Source organism: Oncorhynchus mykiss, chromosome 14 (assembly GCF_057628025.1).
Source record: "Oncorhynchus mykiss isolate SJ-2025 chromosome 14, ASM5762802v1, whole genome shotgun sequence".
NCBI classification, from domain to species: domain Eukaryota; kingdom Metazoa; phylum Chordata; class Actinopteri; order Salmoniformes; family Salmonidae; genus Oncorhynchus; species Oncorhynchus mykiss.
In genome coordinates this window covers 5,517,501-5,543,618 of record NC_143035.1, presented here as the reverse complement: position 1 = coordinate 5,543,618, position 26,118 = coordinate 5,517,501, and the positions used below count along the sequence as shown (strand labels likewise).

Sequence of the window (26,118 nt, the reverse complement as noted above, 5' to 3'; positions counted from 1 at the left end):
TACCACGAAATTGGGGAGAAAAAGAGGTAAGAGATACAAGTTATTCATATAAGACATAATGAGCTTCCTCAACTTCCTGGAATCCAATGTAGCTTTTTCTTCCTCTTGTGTGGGTATACAGGCTAATTAGGATATTATTGGTATAAAAGCTAGACTTGCAGCAGCAAGCAACATGTTTTTCTTTACTACCACTATGGAGTTTATACTTCTTACACTGTTTGTTAATATAAATTATTGTTTTTGAAGATTTTTAAAATGTATCTGTTATTTTACCAGGTCAATTGACTGAGGACACGTTCTCAGATCCAGATTGTGAAGTGCAGATCCCATTAAATTATATTTCTATAGCGCATCCACTTGTTCTAGACACTGTTTACGTAGCCAGCATGACATTATTGTCAGACAAACTTGAAGGGGGCTACAGTAGCCAGTTACATTATGGGGTGTAGGCAGGATACTCAAATACAGTTGGAATGGTGTCATTAGGTAGGCTATTTATTTTCATCTTAGAGTAATATAAATATCCTGTGAGTGATATTAGCCAAAACATTTACTCTTCAGAGAGCTTCCCATCTGGACCGTCAGGTTTGGCACGTCGTTTCTACTTGACCCTGGGAAGTCTCCAGCACACCAGAATTGATGAGAGACAAGAAATTGGAGTGTTTAGTTACACACATCTTCTACTGCATCATCAGTCTGATGTTCTACCTGCATTGTCATACTGATGTTCTACCTCCTGGTCCTATTCTCGACAGCCAGGACATTCACTGTCTATTGATAGAGGTACAGTAGGCATATTCCGCAACTGCCACATCAGTCACTGCGTTCTGGGAAGAGCATGCGTTTCCTCGACATCTGCTTGCTCGTGTTTTTCTTTTCTCTCCGCTCAAAACGACATGGCACAACAGTACCATTCTGAAAATAAGGCAGGTCTCCAATTTCCTTTTCAGCAAATACTGTGAGGGAGTGAGAACAGAAAATTTATTACATCCTTCAACCATGCCCACCTCGGAAGTCCCAGATACTGACTCACGGCGGGCATTAATATTCTTTCTGAATTTCAATATGAAACAATATGTAAAAACTTGCCTACTGAAATAAGTTAGCTGAAAAAATGTGCAGAGAAAGTCATTACAAGGACTGTTGCGATCATGGGATACCTGTTTGGGAGGTATTTATGATGGCCTTTGACGTTGCATGGGGTTTCAATGGAGAAGGCAGGGAAATAATCAGCTTATTACCTACATACATCTGAATACTCAGGCAATGGACATAAAAAAAACAGTCTGGTGTACTGATGGAAGACCAGGTAAGTGTTATAATGAGCCCAGAAGTGTTTTTGGGTGAACTTCCCCTTAAAGCATTCTAAATTGGGTTCCAGGAGTACTATCATAATAGACTTGTTCCCAAGTCACAGACCCACAAGACTCATCAAGGAAGACTTCCACAGAATTGCAGGTATCAGTCTAAGCAATAATTGATTTAGTATGAAGCTTTGAGACTTGACACACTAATCAGATAATTTGAAGTATTTTTGAGTTTCCAGGTGTGATTGGCTGCATAGATGGCACTCATTTTCTGATCACAGCTCCTCAAGAAAATGAAGGAGATTATGTGAAAAGGAGGTCTTTCCACAGCATTAATGTGCAGGTGGGCCTAAATAGTAGCCTTTATCATTCCAAAAGAAAATACTTCACAATACAGCTACTCCAGCTAATTACTGTTCTGCACTGTGAAGATCGTATGTGATGCAGCCTACATCATCAGCAACGTGGAAGCAAAGTGGCCTGGATCTGTGCATGATTCACATTTTTCGTGAGTGTACACTGAGCACTAGATTTGCCCCTGGTGAGTATATATAATATATATATAATATATATAATATATATATATATATAACCGAATCCTGGTTTTCCATCACAGAAGTATCTTCCAGATACTTTTTCGCATCTTTAATTCTTCTCAAAAATATTTTTAAACAAGTTTTTAGTTTAAGTTAATAACCACAACGTATGTCTTTCTCTGTTTATAATGGTTGATTTCACCCTATTTCTAACCCACAGCTACAGTATAGCCCTCACCCACACTCATTATACCTAGCAAGAGCAGAGAGTTTCATTCTACAGTATAGCCCTCACCCACACTCATTATACCTAGCAAGAGCAGAGACAGTTTCCTTCTACAGTATATTGAAATGAAAACATGTCCTATTATAATCAATATTTTGTTTCCTCCTATTGCAACTGAAAATGCAAACTGAATCCTCATTATCATAGAGTTTGATGGTTACCTGCTCGGTGACAGAGGGTACCCCTGGCAACCCTATTTGCTGACCCCTTACCCTGATCCTGTGCCCGGCCCGCAGCAATGTTATAACTTGGCTCACTGCAGGACACGAGCCAGGGTAGAGATGACCATTGGGATGCTCAAGGCCCGGTTCCAGTTCATTCGAAGGCTCAGGGTCACCCCAGAAAGGGCATGTGACATTATTGTGGCATGTGTGATTCTCTACAACAATGCCACAATTAGAGGAGAACAATATCCTACTCAACCAGTAAACGACCCTGATAACAATCCTGACCACCCCGCTGACGCACGAGATGGAAGAACAGTCAGAAACAATATGCTACCATCATTTCTGATTGACCTATCACCTCCCCAGTGTCAAATAGAGACAATATGCCTTTCTTTTTATGAAGTCTTTATTTCCTGCAAGTACAAATCAGTACAGTCGTTCATATTGTTTATGTTGTTCAAACAAGTGAAATCATCCACCTGTGGGCACCTCACCCACCTTTAAGTGATGTTCTACCTGAGGGCACCTCACCCACCTTTAAGTGATGTTCTACCTGAGGGCACCTCACCCACCTTTAACTGATGTTCTAGCAGTTGTATTTCTATGTTTATCTTTTGCATCTGCAGCCTTATGTGGTCAATGTCTAAATGACATTCTTCAATGTGTTTCTCTAAGTACACCTTGTACAGCTGTTTCACAGGGAGCTATAGGAACAAAAAAAATGACATTTAATTTCATAGTGCAAGGTCTACTTAGTGTCATGGGCCAATGCTGAACAACATCTTACTGAGGTAAGTTGTGCTGTGGAGGTGGATGGACCCTCTTCCTCGTTGTAATTTCCAGAATTGCTGTGTTAGAGCAAAGGTGAAAGTTTTATTATGGTACAACACTATCATCAACTGCTAGATGTTATTTTTAAGGTGTGAACCTCAATAGGTCTCTCTGTATCGTCCCTCTCTGTATCGTCCCTCTCTGTATCGTTCCTCTCTGTATCGTCCCTCTCTGTATCATCCCTCTCTGTAACGCTGACAAGCTGTCTTCATCATCCTCCTGTAAAAAAAAAGATTTACAATTTTGGTGTTCTACTCTAACCCATTATGAAATATCTGTGGAGTACTTACACCTGCATGGAGGTCTGTTATAGCAGAAGGCTCCACCAGACAGATTACACCATCAGTAACTGGTAGAAGATTAAGATTAGACAGTTAAATTATACCTTTACCCAGAAAAGTGCCCCCACCTAATTTGAATTTTGTTTTTACAACAGTGTGCAGGCCACACAAAATGTTTCAAATATATACATAACTCTGAGTCACCTTTAAAATAGATGATGTCTGAAGGACAACTAAGAATCTGAAAAAGTAACAGCAGTCAATTACAAAGAATTGTACCGCTACAAGACAATCGGTGTGCCAAGTTGTGTCTAAGATGGATGGGTGGGCGTCACTGAGGTAACACTGGCAAAAGGTTGAATGTACATATATCATTCATTTGAATAACTAACCTCTTATGTAGGCCCTTGTGTCCTGGGGGGTGGTTGGGTCAGATGTGCTTCCTCCAGAGATAGGTCACCCACTGTTTTGACTGAGGGCCATCCCCACTTGTTTTTCGGCCCTCAGCCTTTTTTCTATTGTCTATAATGGAGGTCAAATTTGAACATGTCCAGCAAGCACAAATTTGGAAACTTGTATTTATAAAGGCATTTAGGTGTTACTTTCAAATAGGCAATATTAAAATACTGGCAGTGTTTGGCTGGCTGAAAAATAAAAAATAAACGTGGCTTAGAAAATTTCACTAACTACTTAAACATGTGACATGTTGAATGTAGCCACTGAATGCTGTTTAATTAGGTAGGGTGGATAAACAACACCACAATAGCTTGTAATGAAATTCTAGCTTACCTGTTTGAAGTATATTTCCATATTTCGTCTTCAGTTGCTGCCAAGTACATTTTGTGCTTGTTGGGTTGCACCTGCATAAATATTAAACAGACACATATTATATAAATGTTGAATAAGTGGAACACACAAGATTTTTCTTTTCAGATAATACTCACGCATTGACTCGGTCAGCAATTTTCTGCCACGCCAGCTCACGTTCTTTTGCCACTGCTATTGCTTTTTTTCTTAAATATATACTCATATTCTGCATACGCATTAATTAATATTTCTAACTACACTGGAGAGAAATAGGAGGTTCAAGCCATTTTTTTCTCCTGTTGCCATGATGAATCATGTTATCTGCGTTCCATTGAGGGCTTTTTATCTCCTTGCGTGCTTTACTCTGGGTTAACTTAACTCAGGGTTGTTTGAATTAATTGTCATCACATGTTCTGAAACTGAAAACTCTGAGTTTGACAGCTCAGAGTTAGTCAACCCAGAGTTCAGGTTTAAACTCAGTGTGTTAAACCTGCTTTCTGAAACAGGGCCTGGCCTACACAATCACCCGACCTCAACCCAATTGAGATGGTTTGGGATGAGTTGTACCGCAGAGTGAAGGAAAAGGAGCTAACAAGTCCTCAGCATATGTGGAAACTACTTCAAGACGGTTGGAAAAGCATTCCAGGTGAAGCTGGTTGAGAGAATGCCAAGTGTGTGCAAAGCGGTCATCAAGGCAAAGGGTGACTACTTTGAAGAATCTAAAACACTTTTTTGGTTGCCACATGATTCCATGTGTAATTTCATTTTACAATGTAGAAAATAGTAAAACATTAAGAAAAACCCTTGAATGAATAGGTGTGTCCAAACTTTTGACTGATACTCTACATCACAACGGCAGGAAGTCTAGTGGTTAGAGTGTTGGAGTAGTAACTGAAAGGTTGCAAGATCAATTTTTTAAAATTTTTTTTACCTTTATTTAACTAGGCAAGTCAGTTAAGAACAAATTCTTATTTTCAATGACGGCCTGGAAGACGCTTGGCTAATTGTGCGCCGCCCTATGGTACTGTGACACAGCCTGGGATCAAACCTGGGTCTGTAGTGACACCTCAAGCCCTGCGATGCAGAACCTTAGACCTCTGTGCCCCTCAGCAGGCCCTCGTCCAATGATTATTTTGTAATGTAATGGAACTGAGAGTCATGATCAAGGGCTAGGGGAGGCATGTTTTGATGGGACCATTTTAGTAGCTACTAGACTAGATAAAAATGTTTTCTGATATGCATACAGGAAATAATTAAATAAAATCAAATTGTAATGGTCACATACACATGGTTAGCAGATGTTGATGCGAGTGTAGTGAAATGCTTGTGCTTCTAGTTCCGACAGTGCAGTAATATCTAACAAGTAATCTAGCAAATTCCCCAACAACTACCAAATACACACAAATCTAAAGGGGTGAATGAGAATATGTACATATAAGAATATGGACGAGCGATGGCCGAGCGGCATAGGCAAGGTGCAATAGATGGTATGAAATACAGTATGTACATGTGATCTGAGTAATGTAAGATATGTAAACATTATTAAAGTGCCATTATTTAAAGTGGCATTGTTTTAAAGTGACTAGTGATCCATTTATTAAAGTGTCCAGTGATTGGGTCTCAATGTAGGCAGCAGCCTCTCTAAGTTAGTTATAGCTGTTTAGCAGTCTGATGGCATTGAGATAGAATCTGTTTCTCAATCTCTCGGTCCCAGCTTTAATGCACCTGTACTGACCTCACCTTCTGGATGATAGCGGTGTGAACAGGCAGTGGTTGTTGTAGTTGATCTTTTTGGCCTTCCTGTGACATTGGGTGCTGTAGGTGTCATGGAGGGCAGGTAGTTTGCCACCGGTGATGCGTTGTGCAGACCACACCACCCTGTGGAGAGCCTTGTGGTTGAGGGCGGTGCAGTTTCCGTACAGCCCGTCAGAATGCACTCTGACTTGATAATCCAAAAACATTCATTACTTAGTCCAGGACAGTTCAACAGACTATCCAGGAAGGGAAAATAAAGAAATACGAACACTGGGTGTCTGCATGGATGTTGGTGTCTGAGTTTATTTACGGGACAAACAAATAGGTTTACGTTTCTGCGTGGGACACCTTCATCAGAATGGGCCAACTGAGGGTGGGGAATGGTTTGGATTTCAGGCCTGCTGCACAGATAAAAAGGGAAACCTACATTCTCTTCCTCAATACCCACAGGAAACGTTTTCTTAAAAAACTACAATCTCCAAAATTCCCAGCATTGGGCGTAGTACAGCATTTGACGTCAATTATTTACTTACGTATGGAAAGTTCCAGCAGCAGAGTTCGCCATTTTGTAGGGAGGTTAGTTTGTGCAGTGTACAGAAGTAGCTACTGAAAAATACATTTTTTACCTATTAATTCGTATTTTGGGATACATCAATCGTTAGATAAGGTGAGGACAGGTTATTTCATGTGTCATAGAAGAACGGAAACCATATATAATCCGTTCAATGTTAAGCCGTTTGCTAGCCTCCACGTTTCGTCGACGAACCAGGAAGCTAGCTAGCTAAAGCGTTATTACCCGAAAATAAATCTTGACAATCGTTTTTTTTTGTGTGTTGACGCTACAGCGTGTCTCTCAGATGTTGCTAACGTTATCTATAGACGTCTAGCCAGCTAACTTTACGTTTAACTTATTTTTGTTATTAGTTAACTTTAGTTACCGTTAGCTAGAAAGCTAACGACGTTAGCTAATTAGCAATATAGAACAAAGACGTTGCCAGTCAGTGGCAACAAAGATAATAGATTGACCATGTTTATCTAGCTAACTTACCTAGATAATGCTTGCAAAATAGTAATTTCATAGGTCTCCTATTGTATGGTTGAATTCATTATATTACATGTATACGAATATCTAGCTTGCTAGCTAATTTCACGTTAGCTATATTTAGATTTGAATTATTTTCGACGTTTGTTGGCAGCTAGCCATGTTGTTAGCTTTAACGTTAGCTAGCTATGCATCTAATGTGAAAATTCATCACTTGTGTGGCAGATGCGGCAGTCAAAGCGAATGCGTTCCCCTGGTGTTTGGCTAAATGAGTTCAGCTGGGAGGAGAGAGTGGAGAGCCGAAAGCGACAGAGGCAAGATGATTCGCACAGCAGTGAAAGGGAGAACAAATCTCGAAGACTTAACCTCGAATCAAATGAAGGGTAAATATTGTGACCCCATATGTCATCACTTCACTGTAGTCGCCAACAGAACTATCAGATGCTCCACCTATCCTCAAGCAACCCTTAACTAGATCTCTCCTTTTTACTTACTAGAAATACCAACCATACCGAGTTGCCTGGTTAAATAATTGTAAAAAATCCTATCACGCTTGTTTAAACTGACCTGCACAGGGGTCAGAAGGCCATCAAGGTTACATTGAGACAAGTGATATGGCTCAGGAAATGTACCTCAATCCAGGAATGAGAAATGTTAATGGAATTGACCCATTATCCCAACTGTTACACCTAAAAAATTGACAACTGCTTGTTTATCATCAGTCGTTTTAATGTTCTCGGTGTAACCTTGATACATTTGACTATCATACTTATCGTCTATAGGTTCATCCAACACAACTATAACATGGGCACTGCATACAGAGCCGATTTTGAGCAGGATTCTCCTGCAGCTCCTCAGCTGTTTGATGCTGGAGCAATAGATGATTTTATAAGCCCATTCATTGCACAACAATTCTAAATGCCATTGTGTATTAATTGTTTTGGTGTACAATTTAAAAAAAAATATATCTATTCTCTCAAAAAATATATTGACCCGCACCTCCCATTCATTCAAGTGCAGGCTATCAGCGCGTCACCCACCACTTTACAATGTGAGCTGGATGGAGTATGCATTTTGAAAACATACTTAATTGTTTGAACCCTTAATGTTTTATTTTATATTATGAGGCATGCCTTGCTTCAAAGTAGCTGTTCTTCTTTAGATTATTTAAACTAGTTTAGTATCTGGAGCATCAGCATTTGTGGGTTCGATTACAGGCTCTAAATGGCCAGAATTAAAGACCTTTCTTCTGAAACGCGTCAGTCTATTCTTGTTCCGAGAAATGAAGGCTGTTCCATGCCAGAAATTGCCAAGAAACTGAAGATCTCGTACAACGCTGTGTACTATTCCCTTCACAGAACAGCGCAAACTGGTTCTAACCAGAATAGAAATAGGAGTGGGAGGCCCCAGAGCACAACTGAGCAAGAGGACAAATACATTAGTGTCTAGTGCGGCATCTGTTTCTCAAACAAGTCCTCAACTGGCAGCTTCGTTAAATAGTACCCGTAAAACTCCAGTATCCATGTCAACAGTGAAGAGGTGACTCTGGGATGCTGGCTTTCTAGGCAGAGCTGCAAAGAAAAAGTGATATCTCAGACTGGCCAATAAAAATAAAAGATTAAGATAGACAAAAGAACACAGACACCGGACAGAGGAACATTGGAAGAAAGTGTTATAGACCGTTGAATCTATCTTTGAGGTGTTCGGATCACAAAGAAGAACATTCGTGAGACACAAAAATGAAAAATGCTGGAGGAGTGCTTGACGCCATCTGTCAGGCATGGTGGAGGCAACGTGATGGTCTGGGGGTGCTTTGGTGGTGGTGGTAGTGTGGGAGATTTGTACAGGGTAAAATAGCCTTCTTTAAGATCATCACTCCATTTTGCAACACCATGCCATACCCTGTGGACGGCGCTTAATTGGAGCCAATTTCCTCCTACAATAGGACAATGACCAAAAGCACAGCACCATACTATGTGATAACTATTTAGGGAAGAAGCAGTCAGCTGGTATTGTCTATAATGGAGTGTTCAGCACAGTCACCCAATCTCAATCCTATTGAGCTGTTGTGGGAGCAGCTTGATCATAAGAAGTGCCCATCAAGCCAATCCAATTTGTGGGAGGTGCTTCAGGAAGCATGGGGTGAAATCTCTTCAGATTACCTCAACAAATTGACAACTAGAATGCCGAAAATCTGCATGACTTTAATTGCTGTAAATAGATGATTCTTTGACGAAAGCAAAGTTTGAAGGACAATTATTATTTGAATTAAAAATCAATATTTGTAACCTTGTCAATGTCTTGACTATGTTTCCTATTCATTTTGCAACTAATTTCATGTATGTTTTCATGGAAAACAAGGACATTTCCAAGTGACTCCAAACTTTTGAACGGCTGTGTATATGTACAGTTGAAGTCAGAAGTTTTATTTACACTTAGGTTGAAATCATTAACTCATTTTTCAACCACTCCACTAATTTCTTGTTAAGAAACTATGGTTTTGGCAAGTCGGTTAGGACATCTACTTTGTGCATGTCACAAGTCATTTTCAAACAATTGTTTACAGACAGATTATTTAACTTATAATTCACTGTATTCCATTGGGTCAGAAGTTTACATACACAAAGTTGACTGTGCCTTTAAACAGCTTGGAAAATTCCAGAAAATGATGTCATGGTTTTAGAAGCTTTTGATTGACATAATTTGAGTCAATTGAAAGTGTACCTGTGGATGTATTTCAAGGCCTACCTTCAAGCTCAGTGCCTCTTTGCTTGACATCATGGGAAAATGAAATCAGCCAAGACCTCAGAAAAACAATTGCAGGCCTCCACAAGTCCTTGTTCATCCTTGGGAGCAATTCAATTTCCAAACACCTGAAGGTACCACGTTTATCTGTAAAAACAATAGTACGCAAGTATGAACACCATGGGACCACGCAGCAATCATACCACTCAGGAAGGAGACGTGTTCTGTCTCCTAGAGATGAACGTACTTTGGTGCGAAAAGTGAAAATCAATCTCAGAAGAACAGCAAAGGACCTTGTGAAGATGCTGGAGGAAACCGGTATAAAAGTATCTATATCCACAGTAAAAACGAATCCTATATCGACATAACCTGAAAGGCCACTCAGCAAGGAAGAAGCCACTGCTCCACAACCGCCAAAAAAAAGCCAGACTATGGTTTGCGACTGCACATGGGGACAAAGATCGTACATTTTGGAGAAATGTTCTCTGGTCTGATGAAACAATAATATAACTGTTTGGCCATGATCACCATTGTTATGTTTGTAGGTAAAAGGGGGAAGCTTGCAAGCCGAAGAACACCATCCCAACCGTGAAGCACGGGGGTGGCAGCATCATGTTGTGGGGGTACTTTGCTGCAGGAGGGACTGGTGCACTTCACGAAAATGATGTGGATCTATTGAAGCAACATCTCAAGACATCAGTTTAAGCTTGGTCGCAAATGGGTCTTCCAAATGGACAATGACCCCAAGCATACTTCCAAAGTTGTGGCAAAATGGCTTAAGGACAACAAAGTCAAGGTATTGGAGTGGCCATCACAAAGTCCTGACCTCAATTCTATAGAACATTTGTGTGTGGAACTGAAAAGGCGTGTGCGAGCAAGGGGGCCTACAAACCTGACTCAGTTACACCAGCTCTGTCAGGAGGAATGGGCCAAAATTCACCCAACCTATTGTGGGAAGGCTGTCTAACGTTTGACCCAAGTTAAACAATTTAAAGGCAATGCTACCAAATATTAATTGAGTGTATGTAAACTTCTGACCCAATGTGATGAATGAAATATAAGCTGAAATAAATCATTCTCTCTACTATAATTCTGACATTTCACATTCTTAAAATAAGGTGGTGATCCTAACTGCCCTAAAACAGGGAATTTTTAATAGGATTAAATGTCAGGAATTGTGAAAAAAATAGTTTAAATGTATTTGGCTAAGGTGTTTGTGAACTTCCAACTTCAGCTGTGTATATATAAAAAATGGTTTCTGACTCTGGGGAAGTAGATAATGGGCCTCATTGCCAATATCCTGAAATATTCCTTAGTCATGGAATTCCATTTGTCAAAATGTGTATGAACCCTGTTCTTTATATTTTCAAAGTAACGGTAACTCTTATGGGAAGTCATTGGACATTTTCAATGTCTTTTTTTATTGCTGGAAGGTTAAACCTTTCCAGTTTCTGTGTCCGTCCCTGAGCTGTATGCTATGTGAGCGAAGTTCATGGTGGAAGTTTCCAGGGCAGGAGGAAAGGGCAGGGCAGCTCTAATATTAAGTCCCCCAGCGACGCAGACCTTTTCCTGGAAGTGACCTGACACCCACTAGGGTGCCATCATGGCTCTGAAGGTCTGCTTCAGACCACATTCCTCAAAGCCTCTCCTGAAAGGGCTTCACGGGTTCGTCACTAAGCCACATCAACAACTGTCGTAGTGGACACCTGTGCTTTCCAGTGTGCACATTGGAGTGGGGGGGGGGGGGGGGGGGGTTGCTTGTGCATAATTATATACATATACATTCAGCTGGCTTCTCATATTTATGATAGATAAATGTGAAAGGTTTGATATGAAAGGACAACATTTATTTTGTCAATTGCACACAAGGTTCAACCAAAACTTGACTTCCGCTTTTAACTCAATCCTAAACCGGAGAGCTGTTGTTGTGGATGGTTAACTGCCTTGCTCAAGGGCAGAACCACACATTTTTCACCATGTCGGCTCGGGGATTCGAACTACCTACCTTTCGGTAAATAACGCTAGGCTACCTGCCGCCCTACATGTCATGATCTGTTCTGTCTGTCTAGTTTGTTGCGTCAGTTTACCCCTAGAACTATGAATCTACCAGGTGCTTGAACGCCAGACTCTAGGCTTTCACACCAAGAACACTGTAATAATGATGTAGCACCCTGTAGTCGTAAATCCGCTTGTTACTAATACATATAAAGCCCCTTGGGATAGGGTGTCGGTGAAGCCATTGGAACCAAGCAGTGGCTAAGTAGGCAAGAGGAGGAGTCAGTCGCTAAGCTGTGTTTCTCCCTTTCAGGCATTACCTGGAGACCCACAGCCTGAATCAGCAGAGGCTAGAGTCTAAGGACAAGGGGGCCAGAGTAGCCAGCCTGGAGATGGGCTACGACGAGGACAGCAGGGGCGCCTCCAGGGATAGAGACGGAGACCGTGAAAGGGACAAGGAGTGGCACCACTACAGCAAATCATCTGGTCGGAGCGGCAAGAGCGGCCGCAGCAGACGCAGTAGCCGCCGAGGGCGGAGACGCAGCCCTTCTCACCTACGCTCCTCTTACTCGGTATGAGAACATCCTACTCTCTCATTTTCCTTCCCAATATGGTTATTAATGGTGTTAGCATTCTGTGTGTGTATCTCTCGCCGTATGTACCACACCCACAGTAAAAAAAGACTTATGGATCCTATGTTAGTACCAAAATTCACTGACGATCATCTAGGCATAACTTTAACAGACTAGGAGCAAACACCTTTACGAGGATTCAATAAGAATAGTCAAGGGAAGCTTTATATTTATCATTCACAGTCAGAAGATAACCAGGAACTGTAACTTGAAGGAGACAAATTCATATTAGCATATTCAACACTGTGATAGCTTATCATTTTTTTTGTACCGTTTACTTTGAGAAAGTCTCTCACATGAACATTCTTGTTGCCGTGTTTCTCTTCTGTAACACCCACTATGTGGTGACGCCCCCTATGCCTTTCTCTGGTGGGGCTGAATTTGAATGTGCTGCTCCCGCTGTGGTCCGCTGGCGCTGCCTGGTTCGCTACTACCCACCCACTCTGAATGGGCCGATCCATCCGAATCTCTTCCCCCACGTCCGATTCCCCCCTCTCCGCCCGCTGAATGAATGAATGGCACGTTCCCTCCGGTTGTGGTGGCCTGGCCTGATGTTCTCTGGGTCGATGATGATGGTGGTTGATGGTTGATGATGGTGGTGATGGTCGTGATGGGACAACAGAGGAGCCATCATCGCAGGAGCAGGAAAAGATCCAGGAGTGTTGTGGATGATGACGAGGGTCACCTGGTCTATCACAGGGGAGACATGCTGAGAGCGAGATGTATAGAATATATTCCCCTTTTTTTCTCTGTCAACTATCTATATCTCTTTTGTTGTTACAGTTTGGTTTTGATATGGCGTACTGTTGCAAAATACCCATTCTATTGTAGGCATGTATTGTATTTGGGCGGGTAGGGTTTATCACTGTATTGTTAAATGTTGATTAGTATTACACCTTGCTACATAACATCATTATTAGTGTGATGTGTGTACTGTGTCTTATGTGCTGTTGGCTTGGAGCCTTGTTCTGTTCTAGTTGCAGACAGTATAATGCTAAATCCATATCAAACAAAGCAGCTTAGGTCAAATCAGTGCTAGCGGCAGCCATTTTGTGGCAGATCAGGTGTCATGGTAGTGGATGCCAGTCGTCACTCCTCTGGTTCTAACTAGTACTCTTTAATCCCTGTAGATGAGATTGTGTCCACTCTAGGAGAAGGAGCCTTTGGAAAAGTCGTGGAATGCATCGATCACTCTAAGTAAGTCGCTCACTGGAAACGTCTGGATGTCACGGTGACTGTGCTACTCTTTCTGCTCTCCGTTAACTTTTGAGCACCTCCCTCGGGCCGAGATGAATGACCCGCTCGAATGTGTACAGTATGCTCTCACAAACTCAATCTTTTATTCACTTTCTCGTTTGAAAGCCTCAAACTTCTCTAGACTTAACTGTTGGATGTTTGTGTCGTCTGTGATTCCAGAAGTGGTGCTCGCATGGCACTGAAGATCATTAAAAACATTGACCGCTACCGTGAGGCGGCCATGGCTGAGGTGGAGGTGCTGGAGCAGATGAACTCTCTGGACTGTGACCGGAGATAGTAAGTCTCACACACAGTTAGAACAAGCCACATACATTAGCAGAAATCAGGTTGGCCCTGCATTACGAAGATGAGAAGCAGTCACACATGCAGCAGTTGGCTACACAGCAGTAGTAGGCTATCTGCGAGGCTTACACTTTACTTATGGACTATCGCTAAAATATCTCACTTTAATTATCACATATCGGTGTTTGTCATCAATATCAGACATTATCTTACCTATCTAGCTGCCTTAACCTCTATAGGGTATGTGGGACGCTAGCGTCCCATCTGGCCAACATCCAGTGAGATTGCAGAGCGCCAAATTCAAATACAGAAAACCTCATTATAAAAATTCAGAAAACAAAACATATTTTACATAGGTTTAAAGATGAACTTCTTGTGAATCCAACCGCGGTGTCAGATTTTTAAAAATGCTTTACGGCGTAAGCATACCTTACGATTATTTGGGAACATAGCCCAGTTGACAAATTATTACAAACAGTAACCAGCCAAGCAGAAGCGTTACAAAACTCAGAAATAGAGATAAAATTCATCCCTTACCTTTGATGATCTTCATATGGTGGCACTCAGAAGACATTCATTTACTCAATAAATGTTCCTTTTGTTCGATAGTCTCTTTATATCCAAAAACCTCAGTTTTGTTTGCGTTTTCTTCAGTATTCCACAGGCTCAAACGCAGTCAAAACAGGCAGACAAAAAATCCAAATTGTATCCGTAAAGTTCATAGAAACATGTCAAACGATGTTTATATGCAGGTTGTTTTTAGCCTAAATGATCTATAATATTTAAACCGGACAATAACGCCATCAATATAAAAGGTAAACAAGAAATATGCACTCTCTCGGGATTGCGCATGAAAAAGCTCTGTGACATGTCAGGGTCCACTCATTCAGACTGGTCTTACTCCCTCATTTATAAGAATACAAGCCTGAAACAATTTCTAAAGACTTGACATCTAGTGGAAGGCATAGAAACTGCTAAATGACAAAAATGTAAATGCAAGTCCCTGTTTTGTCTCTGTCCTTCCCCACTCACTCCTCCCTCTTTCTGTCTCAGTGCGTGTGTGAGGATGCTGGACTGGTTCGACCACCATGGCCACGTGTGTATATCGTTTGAGCTGCTGGGGCTCAGTACCTATGACTTCCTTAAGCAGAACAACTTCCAGCCTTTCCCCGTAGAACACATCAGAATCATGGCCTACCAGATCATCAGAGCCGTACGATGTGAGTAGTTACCATAAAATTACATTTTAGAACGTATTGGAGTAGTCAGTGAATAGGATTTCTGTGGTAGTAACCACCATCCACTCTGGATAAGACCACTGCTAAATGTCACAGCTGAATTATTGTGTGTGTCCCGAATTGCACCCTATTTTTCTCTATGCAGTGCATTTTTGGGGGAATATGGGTGTCATTTGAGAGGTAGACATTGTAAATAGTGGTGACGACAGAGATTGTTATTCGAGTTAGGGATGTCAGTCTGCAGACCCTAAACTGGGACTTAAAATATATTTTATTTTGATTGTTCAGGTTCACAATCAGCAATAGTTTTGTTTGTTTTTCAACAATATTTTTTTTAAATTGGATTTTGAGATGGGGGTGTAAATCCAAAGTTGTGCTGTATATTCATTGGCTTGTCATAGCTCATTTGTAAATGATAAATATTGATAAGATTACTAGCTCAAACACTTCATCTGCAAAAATGACAAGTTCATTATTGGGTGATAGTGATTTCAGAACCAGGAGGAGAGGACAAAAAACAAAGGCTGCATTTATCTAGATGCTTATCGAATTGTCTTGAAAGGAAAAGATGCACATCCCTAATACGAGTGTATCCAAGCATATGGTAATAGAAACGAGTGTTGTCTACTTTCCTGCCTGTGTTGATTGTGTTTTGTTTGTGTTTGTTTTAGTCCTGCATAAGAACAAGCTGACACACACTGACCTGAAGCCGGAGAACATTCTGTTTGTGGACTCGAAGTACGACATCGAGTACAATGCCAAAATGGTACAAGTCTTATCTACCTGCTCTCCGATTTGACAATACACGGACTCACCTTAAATGAACTGAAGTTCACTGATTTGGTTGTCAAGCCTTACATGACTTGACTTTGTGTACTGTCTGACTAACTCAAATGAATATTTGTCATGACTCATCTCTGCCCTACAGAGACGTGACAAGAGAACGTTGAAGAACCCGGATGTGAAGGTGGTTGATTTTGGCAACGCCACGTATGAACACGACCACCACACCTCCGTAGTGTCCACGCGCCACTACCGCGCTCCAGAGGTCATTCTTGGTAAGATACCAACTTTGCCACAACGCCAAGTCATGATTAGATCAACTTTATTATCCCACCAGGGGGAAAGTCATTTGGTAATTTGCTTAGAAGGGCAAAGTACATTGTTTGTTAAAACTCAGAATAATACACAATAAATGAATATGAAAAGTGCAATGGGTTACATGTTTACAGTGAAAGTACAATAAATATTTACTCTTATCAACCAATTAATAGTCCAGGCACTTACTGATGGTATGTGATACAGGTGCTTACAGACTTGAGATGTGTCCCAAATGACACCCTATTCCCTATAGCACTTCTGTTAACCAGGGCACATGGGGCTCTTGCATCCTTAGTTTCTCTGTTAGTGATGTAATGCTTTTCTCTCTCGGTGTGTAGGTTTGGGCTGGGACCATGCCTGTGACGTGTGGAGTCTGGGCTGTATCCTCATCGAGTACTACCTGGGGTCAACTCTCTTCCAGGTGGGTGACTATCTGCTATCACATCAACTGCGTCATACTAGAATGCCTTCTAAATCATGCATTCATCTTAAGGTGTTCAGGCTTCTTTCTATGCAAGGGTAGATCAGTGTGTCCTGAATGTAGCCTCATCTCCATCTCGCTTCTCTCCTCCAGACCCACGACAGTAAAGAACACCTGGCTATGATGGAGAGGGTCCTTGGCCCCATACCTGTACACCTCCTGCAGAAAACCAGGAAGCGTCGGTACGTCCATCGTTACAAACTGGACTGGGACGCACACAGCTCTTCTGGCAGATATGTGAGGAAACACTGCAAACCACTCAAGGTGAGGAGGGCCTCTTGCGATATGGGCGAACCTATTTTGTATTGCGAATTATATAAAGCCTTCTGAATCACAGTGTTGGTGTGTCCTGTGTTGGCTGATATCGATGAATCTAACTATCTCCTCTGTCTTCTTCTCTCAGCAATACATGACGGCCCAGAGTGCTGACCACGAACAGCTGTTTGACTTGGTCCAGAAGATGCTGGAGTATGACCCGACTAAACGCCTCTCCCTGGACCAGGCTCTCAGACACCCCTTCTTCACCTGCCTACTCAAGGCCACCAAAAACTGACCTTCCAACCCTACCTGTCACTGTGACAACCGTTGGGGCAATGGCCATCGCCATGACAACCATGATGATTGATGATCGCCGTGGCAATACTTTCTGACTCTCCGAGAGAGATTGTTTAGCAATGACTGTATCAGTCTGCCCACATGGCTCCGTAGTCAATCAAATTTCAATCAACTTTATTTATAAAGCCCTTTTTACATCAGCCGATGTCACAAAGTCCATCGCTGTCATGCTAGTTAGTGTTAATTTATTATTTTGTAGTATTGTAGTAGCAACTGTTTGTACTTATTAATCTGATGCATTATTGAGTTGTACAATTTTTGTTCAAGTCCCTTTTTTCAATTTGACTGGATTTGTAACTTTTGGAATATCACTGTGTACATTTCTCAATAAAAACTGAAATATGAAAGTATCTAGTGGGATCCAGAATTTTCAAAGATGGCTGTCAAAATAATTGCATCCCATTTTTTCAGGAAACCAAACTCAGCTTTTTGCTAAAATCTTATGCATATGAGTTATTTTCTGCATATTTGTAATTTTGAAGGCCAAACCCACCATTGGTGTGCGTAGCCAAAGAGCTCTATGGTCAGATGACATGAAAATAGAGCTCTTTGGTCAGGCACACCAATGGTGGTTCTGCCTCTGAAAGAACAATGCCTTTTTCAGAAAATCTCATCCCTGTTGTAAAATATGGTGGTGGATCTTTATTGGGCTGTTTTGCTTTATGAAGAACCAATACATTTTTGCTAAAAATCTGGTTGCCTCTGCGAGGAGGCTGAACCTTGGCCACAAGTGAATCTTCCAGCAAGGCAACAATCTCAACACAACATCCACAAAGAAATGGTTAATTGACCACAAAATCAACATTTTGCAGTGGCCATCTCAGCCTCCGGACTGGAAAACCTGTGAGTTGAATTGAAGGCAATCCATAAAGCGCAGACGACATATCAAGGATCTGTAAAAATTCTGTATGGAGGAATGGTCTAAAATCCCTCCCAATGTGTTCTCCAATCTCATATTTTTTATTCTCGCAAGGGGAGTGTGCAGGAGTATTGAAAACATGATCCAATCATTTTGACTTTTAAAGATTTTTTTTATTACATCTTAAACATGATCTCTCTCTGAGCAATTGTATTAGTATAAAATAATATAACCCCCCCCCAAATTTTTTTTTTTGCATACAATATTATTTTAGACACTATTTTTTGCTCATCTTTATCAAGGGATTCAATAATTCCGGACCCCACTGATTATGTGCAACAACAAAGATAACCCTGTGCACAACATTGTGTTTAGTTCAGGGGTTCTCAACCTTTCCCCAAAATGACCCCTAATCCCTCAAATCAATAAGGCATTGGGACCCCACAGGAAACTCAGGATCCTTAGGTTGGGAACCGCTGCTCCAGTTCCAGGTTCTGGTTTTAAAATGTCCCCTGCAATGAAGTTTAAGAAACGTTACATAAATGTGATCTTTAATATCAGAAACTATCTTGTTTTCCACTGACACCAATCATTGTGTCTTGACCTACATGGCCTTCACTGAATTTGTATTTCGGATATTACTAATAAAATGTGCATATAATCCCATAAATGTTTCCAAATAAATGTGGGATTATTGATTAAAAAAACAATATTTAGTTGCAGAACTCAGTCTACCCTCAACCCAGTTACGCCAACCAACCCCCCCCCCCCCCCCCCCCCCCCATAAAAATGGTGGATTTATCCTTTATCTTTATCCTTTATCTTTATGCGATGTCATCAACTGGAAGTGACATCAGTGGGCATTTTGAGACAAAACCAGGTTGTGAGACTGACATGGTTGAGTTTGTCACTTTGTGAAGTTATCCAATTCAATTCAAGTTCATTATTATTGTTTATCATCATTCTCATAACCACATGCATATATTGACTGCAATGTTATCCATGTTAAGAATATATACAGTAGTCGTCATGAATAGGTTTATTAGCCGGATTAGGCGGCCGTCGATGAAGGCAGATTGACGAGGGCAGTACTTTCTGAGCTAAACTGTTTCTCCGATCAAATAGCCTAGCTTAAATGGCGCTCAATCAAATAAAATAAAAATGTCATGTTAACAAGCAACATATCCTAAAAACAGGACAGCTCAAAGTAAAATGGACAAAATGGAATGGACAATCACACTGTCCAGGAGTTGAACCCTATTGTCATGATCAGTGGTTTCAAGTTTGTATCTGTACATTTTTGACAAGCTGATCAGAGCGAAAAAATAAAATATTGCAGGCCAACATAGTACACCACATTAAGCGTGAGCCAATGTCTTTTTTTTGGTCCTGTCCAGAACGGACGTCTACTTTTGGTGTTTTACAAACGGTAGGCTTATCATAAAATGTCAGGCAACACTGTAGGCTACACCTCAGTAAGCACGGACCGACGCCTTTTGGATCTTTTTTTGGTGCAGTCTATGTTTCTTTTAGATTTTATCCAGTCTGGAACAGCCTGGATTTGGCCCAAGCATAGATGTCTATAAATGACCTTCTTTTCAACTTTAATTCAGAACTAAAAATGAGCCTGATTTCAACATCCAGAAAACATATTTTCAAAGTCTGAAAAAGAGGCCTTTTCAACGTCCATATCTATTTTAAACATATGGAAAATATATTTTCATCTTTCATTCAGAACCTAACTTCAACGTCTGGAATGTAATTTTGCTTACTGGGACTATTCTATTCTTGCAAGGGCGGCAGAAAGGCAAGGACCGGCCCTGATTATTAGAGTGACGTCACTGGGAAAAGCATTCTGATCTTGTCAATATACATTTCTGCTTAGATCATCACATCTAGTAAATTGCCCTGAAAATCTGTATATACAGTGCCTTCGGAAATTATTCAGACCCTTGACCTTTTCCCCATTTTGTTAAATTAGAGCTTTTTTCTAAAATGGATTAAACCCCCCAAAATATCTTCATCAATCTACACACAATACCCCGTAATACAAAGCAAAAACAGGTTTTTAGACATTTTTTCAAAAACAGAAATACCTTAATTTCTATAAGTATTCACAACCTTTGCTATGAGACTTGAAATTGAGCTCAGGGGCATTCCTGTTTCCATTAATCATCCTTGAGATGTTTCTACAACTTTATTGGAGTTGACCTGTGGTAAATGAAATGGATTGGACATGGTTTGGAAAGGCACACACCTGTCTATATCAGGTCCCACAGTTGACAATGCATGTCAGAGCAAAAACCAAGCCATGAGGTCGAAGGAATTGTCTGTAAAGCTCAGAGACAGGATTGTGTCTAGGTGTACCAAAACATTTCTGCAGCATTAAAGGTCCCCAAGAACACAGTGGCCTCCGTCGTTCTTAAATGGAAGAAGTTTGGAACCACCGTGACTCTTTCTAGAGCTGGCCACCCAGTGGTTGTAGAGGGTGCAACGGGTGAGCACCTCATGAGTAAACGTCAGATGGCTTTTCAAAGCTGAGCATTTAGAGTTTGAGACAGCAGGTGCGGTAGAGAGGGAGGGGGAGGGGGAGGGGGAGAAAGGGTCGAAACAGCACGTCCGGGAGACAGGTCAGGGTTCCATAGCCGCAGGCAGAACAGCGGAAACTGGAGGAGCAACGCGACAAGGTAGCACATCAGGTGAATAGGTCAGGGTTCCATAGCCGCAGACAGAACAATTGAAACTGGAGCAGCAGCATGACAAGGAGGCACGTCCGGTGAACAGGTCAGGGTTCCTTTGCCACAGACAGAACAGCAGAAACTGGAGCAGCAGCGCAACCAGGTGGACTGGGGACGGGACAGCCAGGAATCGTCAGGCCAGGTAGTCCTGAGGCATGGTCCTAGGACTTAGGTCCACCGGGAAGGGAGAAAGAGCAAGAGACACCAGATAAGACAGACTGACCATAGCCCCTCTGCACATAGACTATTGCAGCAGAGATATTGGAGACTGAGACGGAATGAGCAACACCGGTTTAGCATTTCTTTCCAGAAACCATGAGAACATTGTCTGGCCGCGGAGACTGTGCTTAACACTACTACCTGTATTTACTGGTGGCACAGTATAATACTTTCCTACACTTCAATTGCCCTTGCCTAACGATTGCGCCTGGGCTTACATCTTGGCTATCCTCACCATAATGTGATAGTTATGTACATTATGTGTACAGCGCCTGCAATGAGAAGGCATAATGTTAGTTAGCTTTTTTGGCCGGAGGAAGTCCTGCAGATCCAGGCCCACATAAAAGGTCCGGTGTAAAACAGGACAAAACTAAAACAAAACTTGTTAAATACAGAGTTTGATTAAACGGTTATTGAAAGCGAAAAAGTCTGACAGGTAGCCAAGTGGCAACAAATAGCACAGCAGCCGTCTCCACGGAGTGTCTTCATGTCAACACACACACACACACACACACACACACACACACACACACACACACACACACACACACACACACACACACACACACACAATATACCCCAAAGCCTCAGCCATCCAATACGATGTGTACCCAGTGGGAACCCAGCCTGTGGTGCTTTAACAGGCAGGCCCAGGTCTCTTCAATGTTATTCATGTCTGTTATTTTTATTTTTATTATTTTATGAAGTTTGGTTAATAAAACTCAGTTTGATTCAAATTGATATCTAATGTCCCCACTACATGGTTATAGCTATGAAATACAATGTTTATAGAAAATCTTGAAGTGAATTTTGAGAGTAAACAAAAACCAATTTAAATGGAAGACGTTACCATCAAAATCAAATCCATTTTTATTGGTCACATACACTTGATTAGCAGATGTTATTGGTCACATACACTTGATTAGCAGATGTTATTGGTCACATACACTTGATTAGCAGATGTTATTGGTCACATACACTTGATTAGCAGATGTTATTGGTCACATACACTTGATTAGCAGATGTTATTGGTCACATACACTTGATTAGCAGATGTTATTGGTCACATACACTTGATTAGCAGATGTTATTGGTCACATACACTTGATTAGCAGATGTTATTGGTCACATACACTTGATTAGCAGATGTTATTGGTCACATACACTTGATTAGCAGATGTTATTGGTCACATACACTTGATTAGCAGATGTTATTGGTCACATACACTTGATTAGCAGATGTTATTGCGAGTGTAGTGAAATGCTTGTGCTTCTAGCTGCGACAGTGCAGTAATATCTAACAAGTAATACCTAGCATATTACACAACATATACTCAATACACACAAATCTAAGTAGGAATGAATTAAGACTATATACATATGGAGGAGCGATGTCAGAGCAGAACGGACTAAGATACAGTAGAATAGTATAGAATACAGTATATACATATGAGATGAGTAATGCAAGATATGTAAACATTATTCAAGTGACTAGTGTTCCATTCCTTAAAGTGGCCAGTGATTTCTAGTCTATGCCTTTTGGCAGCAGCCTCTAATGTGCTAGTGATGGCTGTTTAACAGTCTGATGGCCTTAAGATAGAAGCTGTTTTTCAGTCTCTCGGGTCCCAGCTTTGATGCACCTGTACTAACCTCGCCTTCTGGTGTATAACGGTGTGAATAGGCAGTGGCTCGGGTGATTGGTATCCTTGATGATCTTTCGGCCTTCTTGTGACATCGGGTGCTGTAGGTGTCCTGGAGGGTGGTAAGTTTCCCCCCGTTAATGCGTTGTCCAGACCGCATCTTCAACCCTGTTACCCTAGTCTCAATCCTGTTTCAAGACCCTGTTTCAATGTTGTTAAACAAAGGTTACGAAATATGAATGTAATGTTTGTTCAGCTCAGTCTGAAATGTTTAAACCAATCATGAACATTTTTGTTCAAATTCTGAAGTGAAACCATACTTTTGATTTTAAAAATGATAAGGCCGCTGACACGGTGTCCATTTCAGAATTTAGTATAGCAAAAGTGTGAGATTTTATATACATGTTAAATTTGCAATTATTTAATTAGTTTGAGGGACTTATGATTCATAGGGAAATGTGGATTTTATTACAAGTGTCTTTATAATCTTTTTCAGACAACTTCCACAAAAACCAATTTAAATGGAAGACGTTACCATCAAAATCAAATCCATTTTTATTGGTCACATACACTTGATTAGCAGATGTTATTGGTCACATACACTTGATTAGCAGATGTTATTGGTCACATACACTTGATTAGCAGATGTTATTGGTCACATACACTTGATTAGCAGATGTTATTGGTCACATACACTTGATTAGCAGATGTTATTGGTCACATACACTTGATTAGCAGATGTTATTGGTCACATACACTTGATTAGCAGATGTTATTGGTCACATACACTTGATTAGCAGATGTTATTGGTCACATACACTTGATTAGCAGATGTTATTGGTCACATACACTTGATTAGCAGATGTTATTGGTCACATACACTTGATTAGCAGATGTTATTGCGAGTGTAGTGAAATGCTTGTGCTTCTAGCTGCGACAGTGCAGTAATATCTAACAAGTAATACCTAGCATATTACACAACATATACTCAATACACACAAATCTAAGTAGGAATGAATTAAGACTATATACATATGGAGGAGCGATGTCAGAGCAGAACGGACTAAGATACAGTAGAATAGTATAGAATACAGTATATACATATGAGATGAGTAATGCAAGATATGTAAACATTATTCAAGTGACTAGTGTTCCATTCCTTAAAGTGGCCAGTGATTTCTAGTCTATGCCTTTTGGCAGCAGCCTCTAATGTGCTAGTGATGGCTGTTTAACAGTCTGATGGCCTTAAGATAGAAGCTGTTTTTCAGTCTCTCGGGTCCCAGCTTTGATGCACCTGTACTAACCTCGCCTTCTGGTGTATAACGGTGTGAATAGGCAGTGGCTCGGGTGATTGGTATCCTTGATGATCTTTCGGCCTTCTTGTGACATCGGGTGCTGTAGGTGTCCTGGAGGGTGGTAAGTTTCCCCCCGTTAATGCGTTGTCCAGACCGCATCTTCAACCCTGTTACCCTAGTCTCAATCCTGTTTCAAGACCCTGTTTCAATGTTGTTAAACAAAGGTTACGAAATATGAATGTAATGTTTGTTCAGCTCAGTCTGAAATGTTTAAACCAATCATGAACATTTTTGTTCAAATTCTGAAGTGAAACCATACTTTTGATTTTAAAAATGATAAGGCCGCTGACACGGTGTCCATTTCAGAATTTAGTATAGCAAAAGTGTGAGATTTTATATACATGTTAAATTTGCAATTATTTAATTAGTTTGAGGGACTTATGATTCATAGGGAAATGTGGATTTTATTACAAGTGTCTTTATAATCTTTTTCAGACAACTTCCATAGAAGAGGGTTGAAGACATGTGGTGTCCGTATCAGAAGAAAATGGTCGACAATAATAGCCTTGATGCCTGAGATGGGAAAATATGTTTTCTTGGAGATTAAAAATGCACTTCATTTCGTGAGGTGTTCGGAAAATATTATTTATTTGGGGTAAAAAGTTGTTAAAAAATCTAAGTCCAAATCTTAAGGGCTTGGTGTAGTGACACTTAAGCTATGATGAGCAGTAGGTGGCAGTAGAGAGCTTTTCCACAACCTGTGCTTGCGGCGCAATAATCGACAGCTCACTGCCCAGGCCTATCACACTTTAACTGAAGACTTGGTGAGTGTCATACATTTTCCATTGATATATATCTATTAGATGATATATTTCCGTTAATATATAGGCAACTGTTTTAATATGTTAGAATAACGCAATTGGATGAATCCGCGGTCAGGTAAGGCAGACAAGTTCAGGAACCAGGTTGAGGAACTGCAGTGAGCTAAATACTGTGCAAACACGAACACAATTGTATTTTAAATTGTTTCAAATATAGGTCAATTTAAGTTCTCGATCGAGAGAGTCTGTCCGGCATGACACTCAACAGCCATGATACTCGACTAGCCTACCCATGGCACTCAACAACAGCATCATCTTGATACTTCATGTTTACGAATTTGAAGAATAATTAAATAGCCTCGACTACAGTAATATAATGTGGACAAAGTAGATTAAATCTTATTCTGAGAGTAAACAACCGAGGTGTAGGCTACTTGACTGGCAGATCTATTATTAAACTGATTTGATTTCAACACCAAGGACAGAAAACATGACTCTCTGGGGCCAAATTACGGCCATGGGGCCAAATATCATTTAGAGGTTGAAATCCAAGTCTCAAACCCCTGTAGTAATACGGACACCTCAAACTATACTTCAATGTTGACTGCCCGAGATGGAATCCAATCAAAGTAACTCAAAACATATCTAGGCTATAGTCTATACACATTCAAAGCCTTATAACTTCACGCTTTCACGGAAGTTGTCGATCTACAGCCAACATTTCTCTCCCTCTGTCGACTGTATCTCCCTCCCCCACATGGTCAACCGGGCGGGCGCATCTCAATTTGCCGAACATGCAACTTAAAAAAAAAAAAAGAAATTTGACTGTTGACTGATTCCCCATCCCATCCACATACTCTCTAGCGCAGGAACAAAACGGCCTGGGATAGAGGACTCAATTTATCTGGTGCGCATCCAGATTGCACCCATCTGTGTCTGCCATATGCAAACCGTGCGCAACGCGCTCAGCATTTCAGCCTCTTGTTCCAAGGCTAATTTAAGAAACCGTGTTGGGGTGAGTTGAATGTGTAGCAGCAGCACACTACAAAGTCTGACATAGTTTAGTTACTAAATGCGCACATTTCATCATTATACATTTTTTTTATTCATAAATTCATCAAGACCATTTGTTTCTAACCGGGATTTAAAGTTATGGATTCAACGGAGGATAACGGGGAGAGCAAGGCA

General features: G+C 40.9%; 2 protein-coding genes and 1 pseudogene across 4 annotated transcripts in view; 2 read left to right on the top strand and 1 right to left on the bottom strand.

Annotated features, from left to right (window-relative positions):
* Nucleotides 1-2,738: 2,738 nt before the first annotated feature.
* On the bottom strand, nucleotides 2,739-6,090 carry LOC110488601 (uncharacterized; annotated as a pseudogene). The gene is made up of 6 exons (XR_016486179.1): nucleotides 5,956-6,090; nucleotides 4,198-4,268; nucleotides 3,801-3,930; nucleotides 3,389-3,476; nucleotides 3,084-3,144; nucleotides 2,739-3,000 (listed from the first exon to the last, which is right to left on the bottom strand). The product of XR_016486179.1 is annotated as an uncharacterized LOC110488601 (transcript).
* A 407-nt stretch (nucleotides 6,091-6,497) lies between these two features.
* LOC110488600 (dual specificity protein kinase CLK4) lies at nucleotides 6,498-17,708 on the top strand. 2 transcript variants are annotated; one of them, XM_021560870.3, is made up of 12 exons: nucleotides 6,498-6,637; nucleotides 7,238-7,395; nucleotides 12,066-12,324; nucleotides 13,007-13,106; nucleotides 13,515-13,581; nucleotides 13,801-13,917; nucleotides 14,977-15,143; nucleotides 15,833-15,927; nucleotides 16,090-16,219; nucleotides 16,601-16,683; nucleotides 16,837-17,007; nucleotides 17,147-17,708. In XM_021560870.3, the coding sequence occupies exons 2-12, from the start codon at nucleotides 7,238-7,240 to the stop codon at nucleotides 17,294-17,296; spliced, it is 1,497 nt and encodes a 498-aa protein (XP_021416545.2). In that variant the 5' UTR covers nucleotides 6,498-6,637; the 3' UTR covers nucleotides 17,297-17,708. The 2 variants fall into 2 exon arrangements, with proteins under 2 accessions (XP_021416545.2, XP_090054315.1); XM_090198189.1 differs by lacking the exons at nucleotides 6,498-6,637; nucleotides 13,007-13,106.
* Nucleotides 17,709-25,449: 7,741 nt separating this feature from the next.
* The window catches only part of LOC149978253 (collagen alpha-1(XXV) chain-like), a 154,573-nt gene continuing 153,904 nt past the window's right edge, over nucleotides 25,450-26,118 (top strand). Inside the window, exon 1 of the mRNA XM_090198031.1 lies at nucleotides 25,450-26,118. This exon is cut by the window's right edge and continues 261 nt beyond it. Within this exon, the coding sequence (XP_090054157.1) occupies nucleotides 26,083-26,118 (36 nt within the window). The 5' untranslated portion in view covers nucleotides 25,450-26,082.

Excerpts from the sequence above, each read along its gene's own strand:
- LOC110488600 (XM_021560870.3), top strand. The coding sequence starts at position 7,238 with ATGCGGCAGTCAAAGCGAATGCGTTCCCCTGGTGTTTGGCTAAATGAG. Across the intron at positions 16,220-16,600 it reads CGCTCCAGAGGTCATTCTTG|GTTTGGGCTGGGACCATGCC; the intron begins GTAAGATACCAA and ends CTCGGTGTGTAG. Across the intron at positions 17,008-17,146 it reads AACACTGCAAACCACTCAAG|CAATACATGACGGCCCAGAG; the intron begins GTGAGGAGGGCC and ends TTCTTCTCTCAG.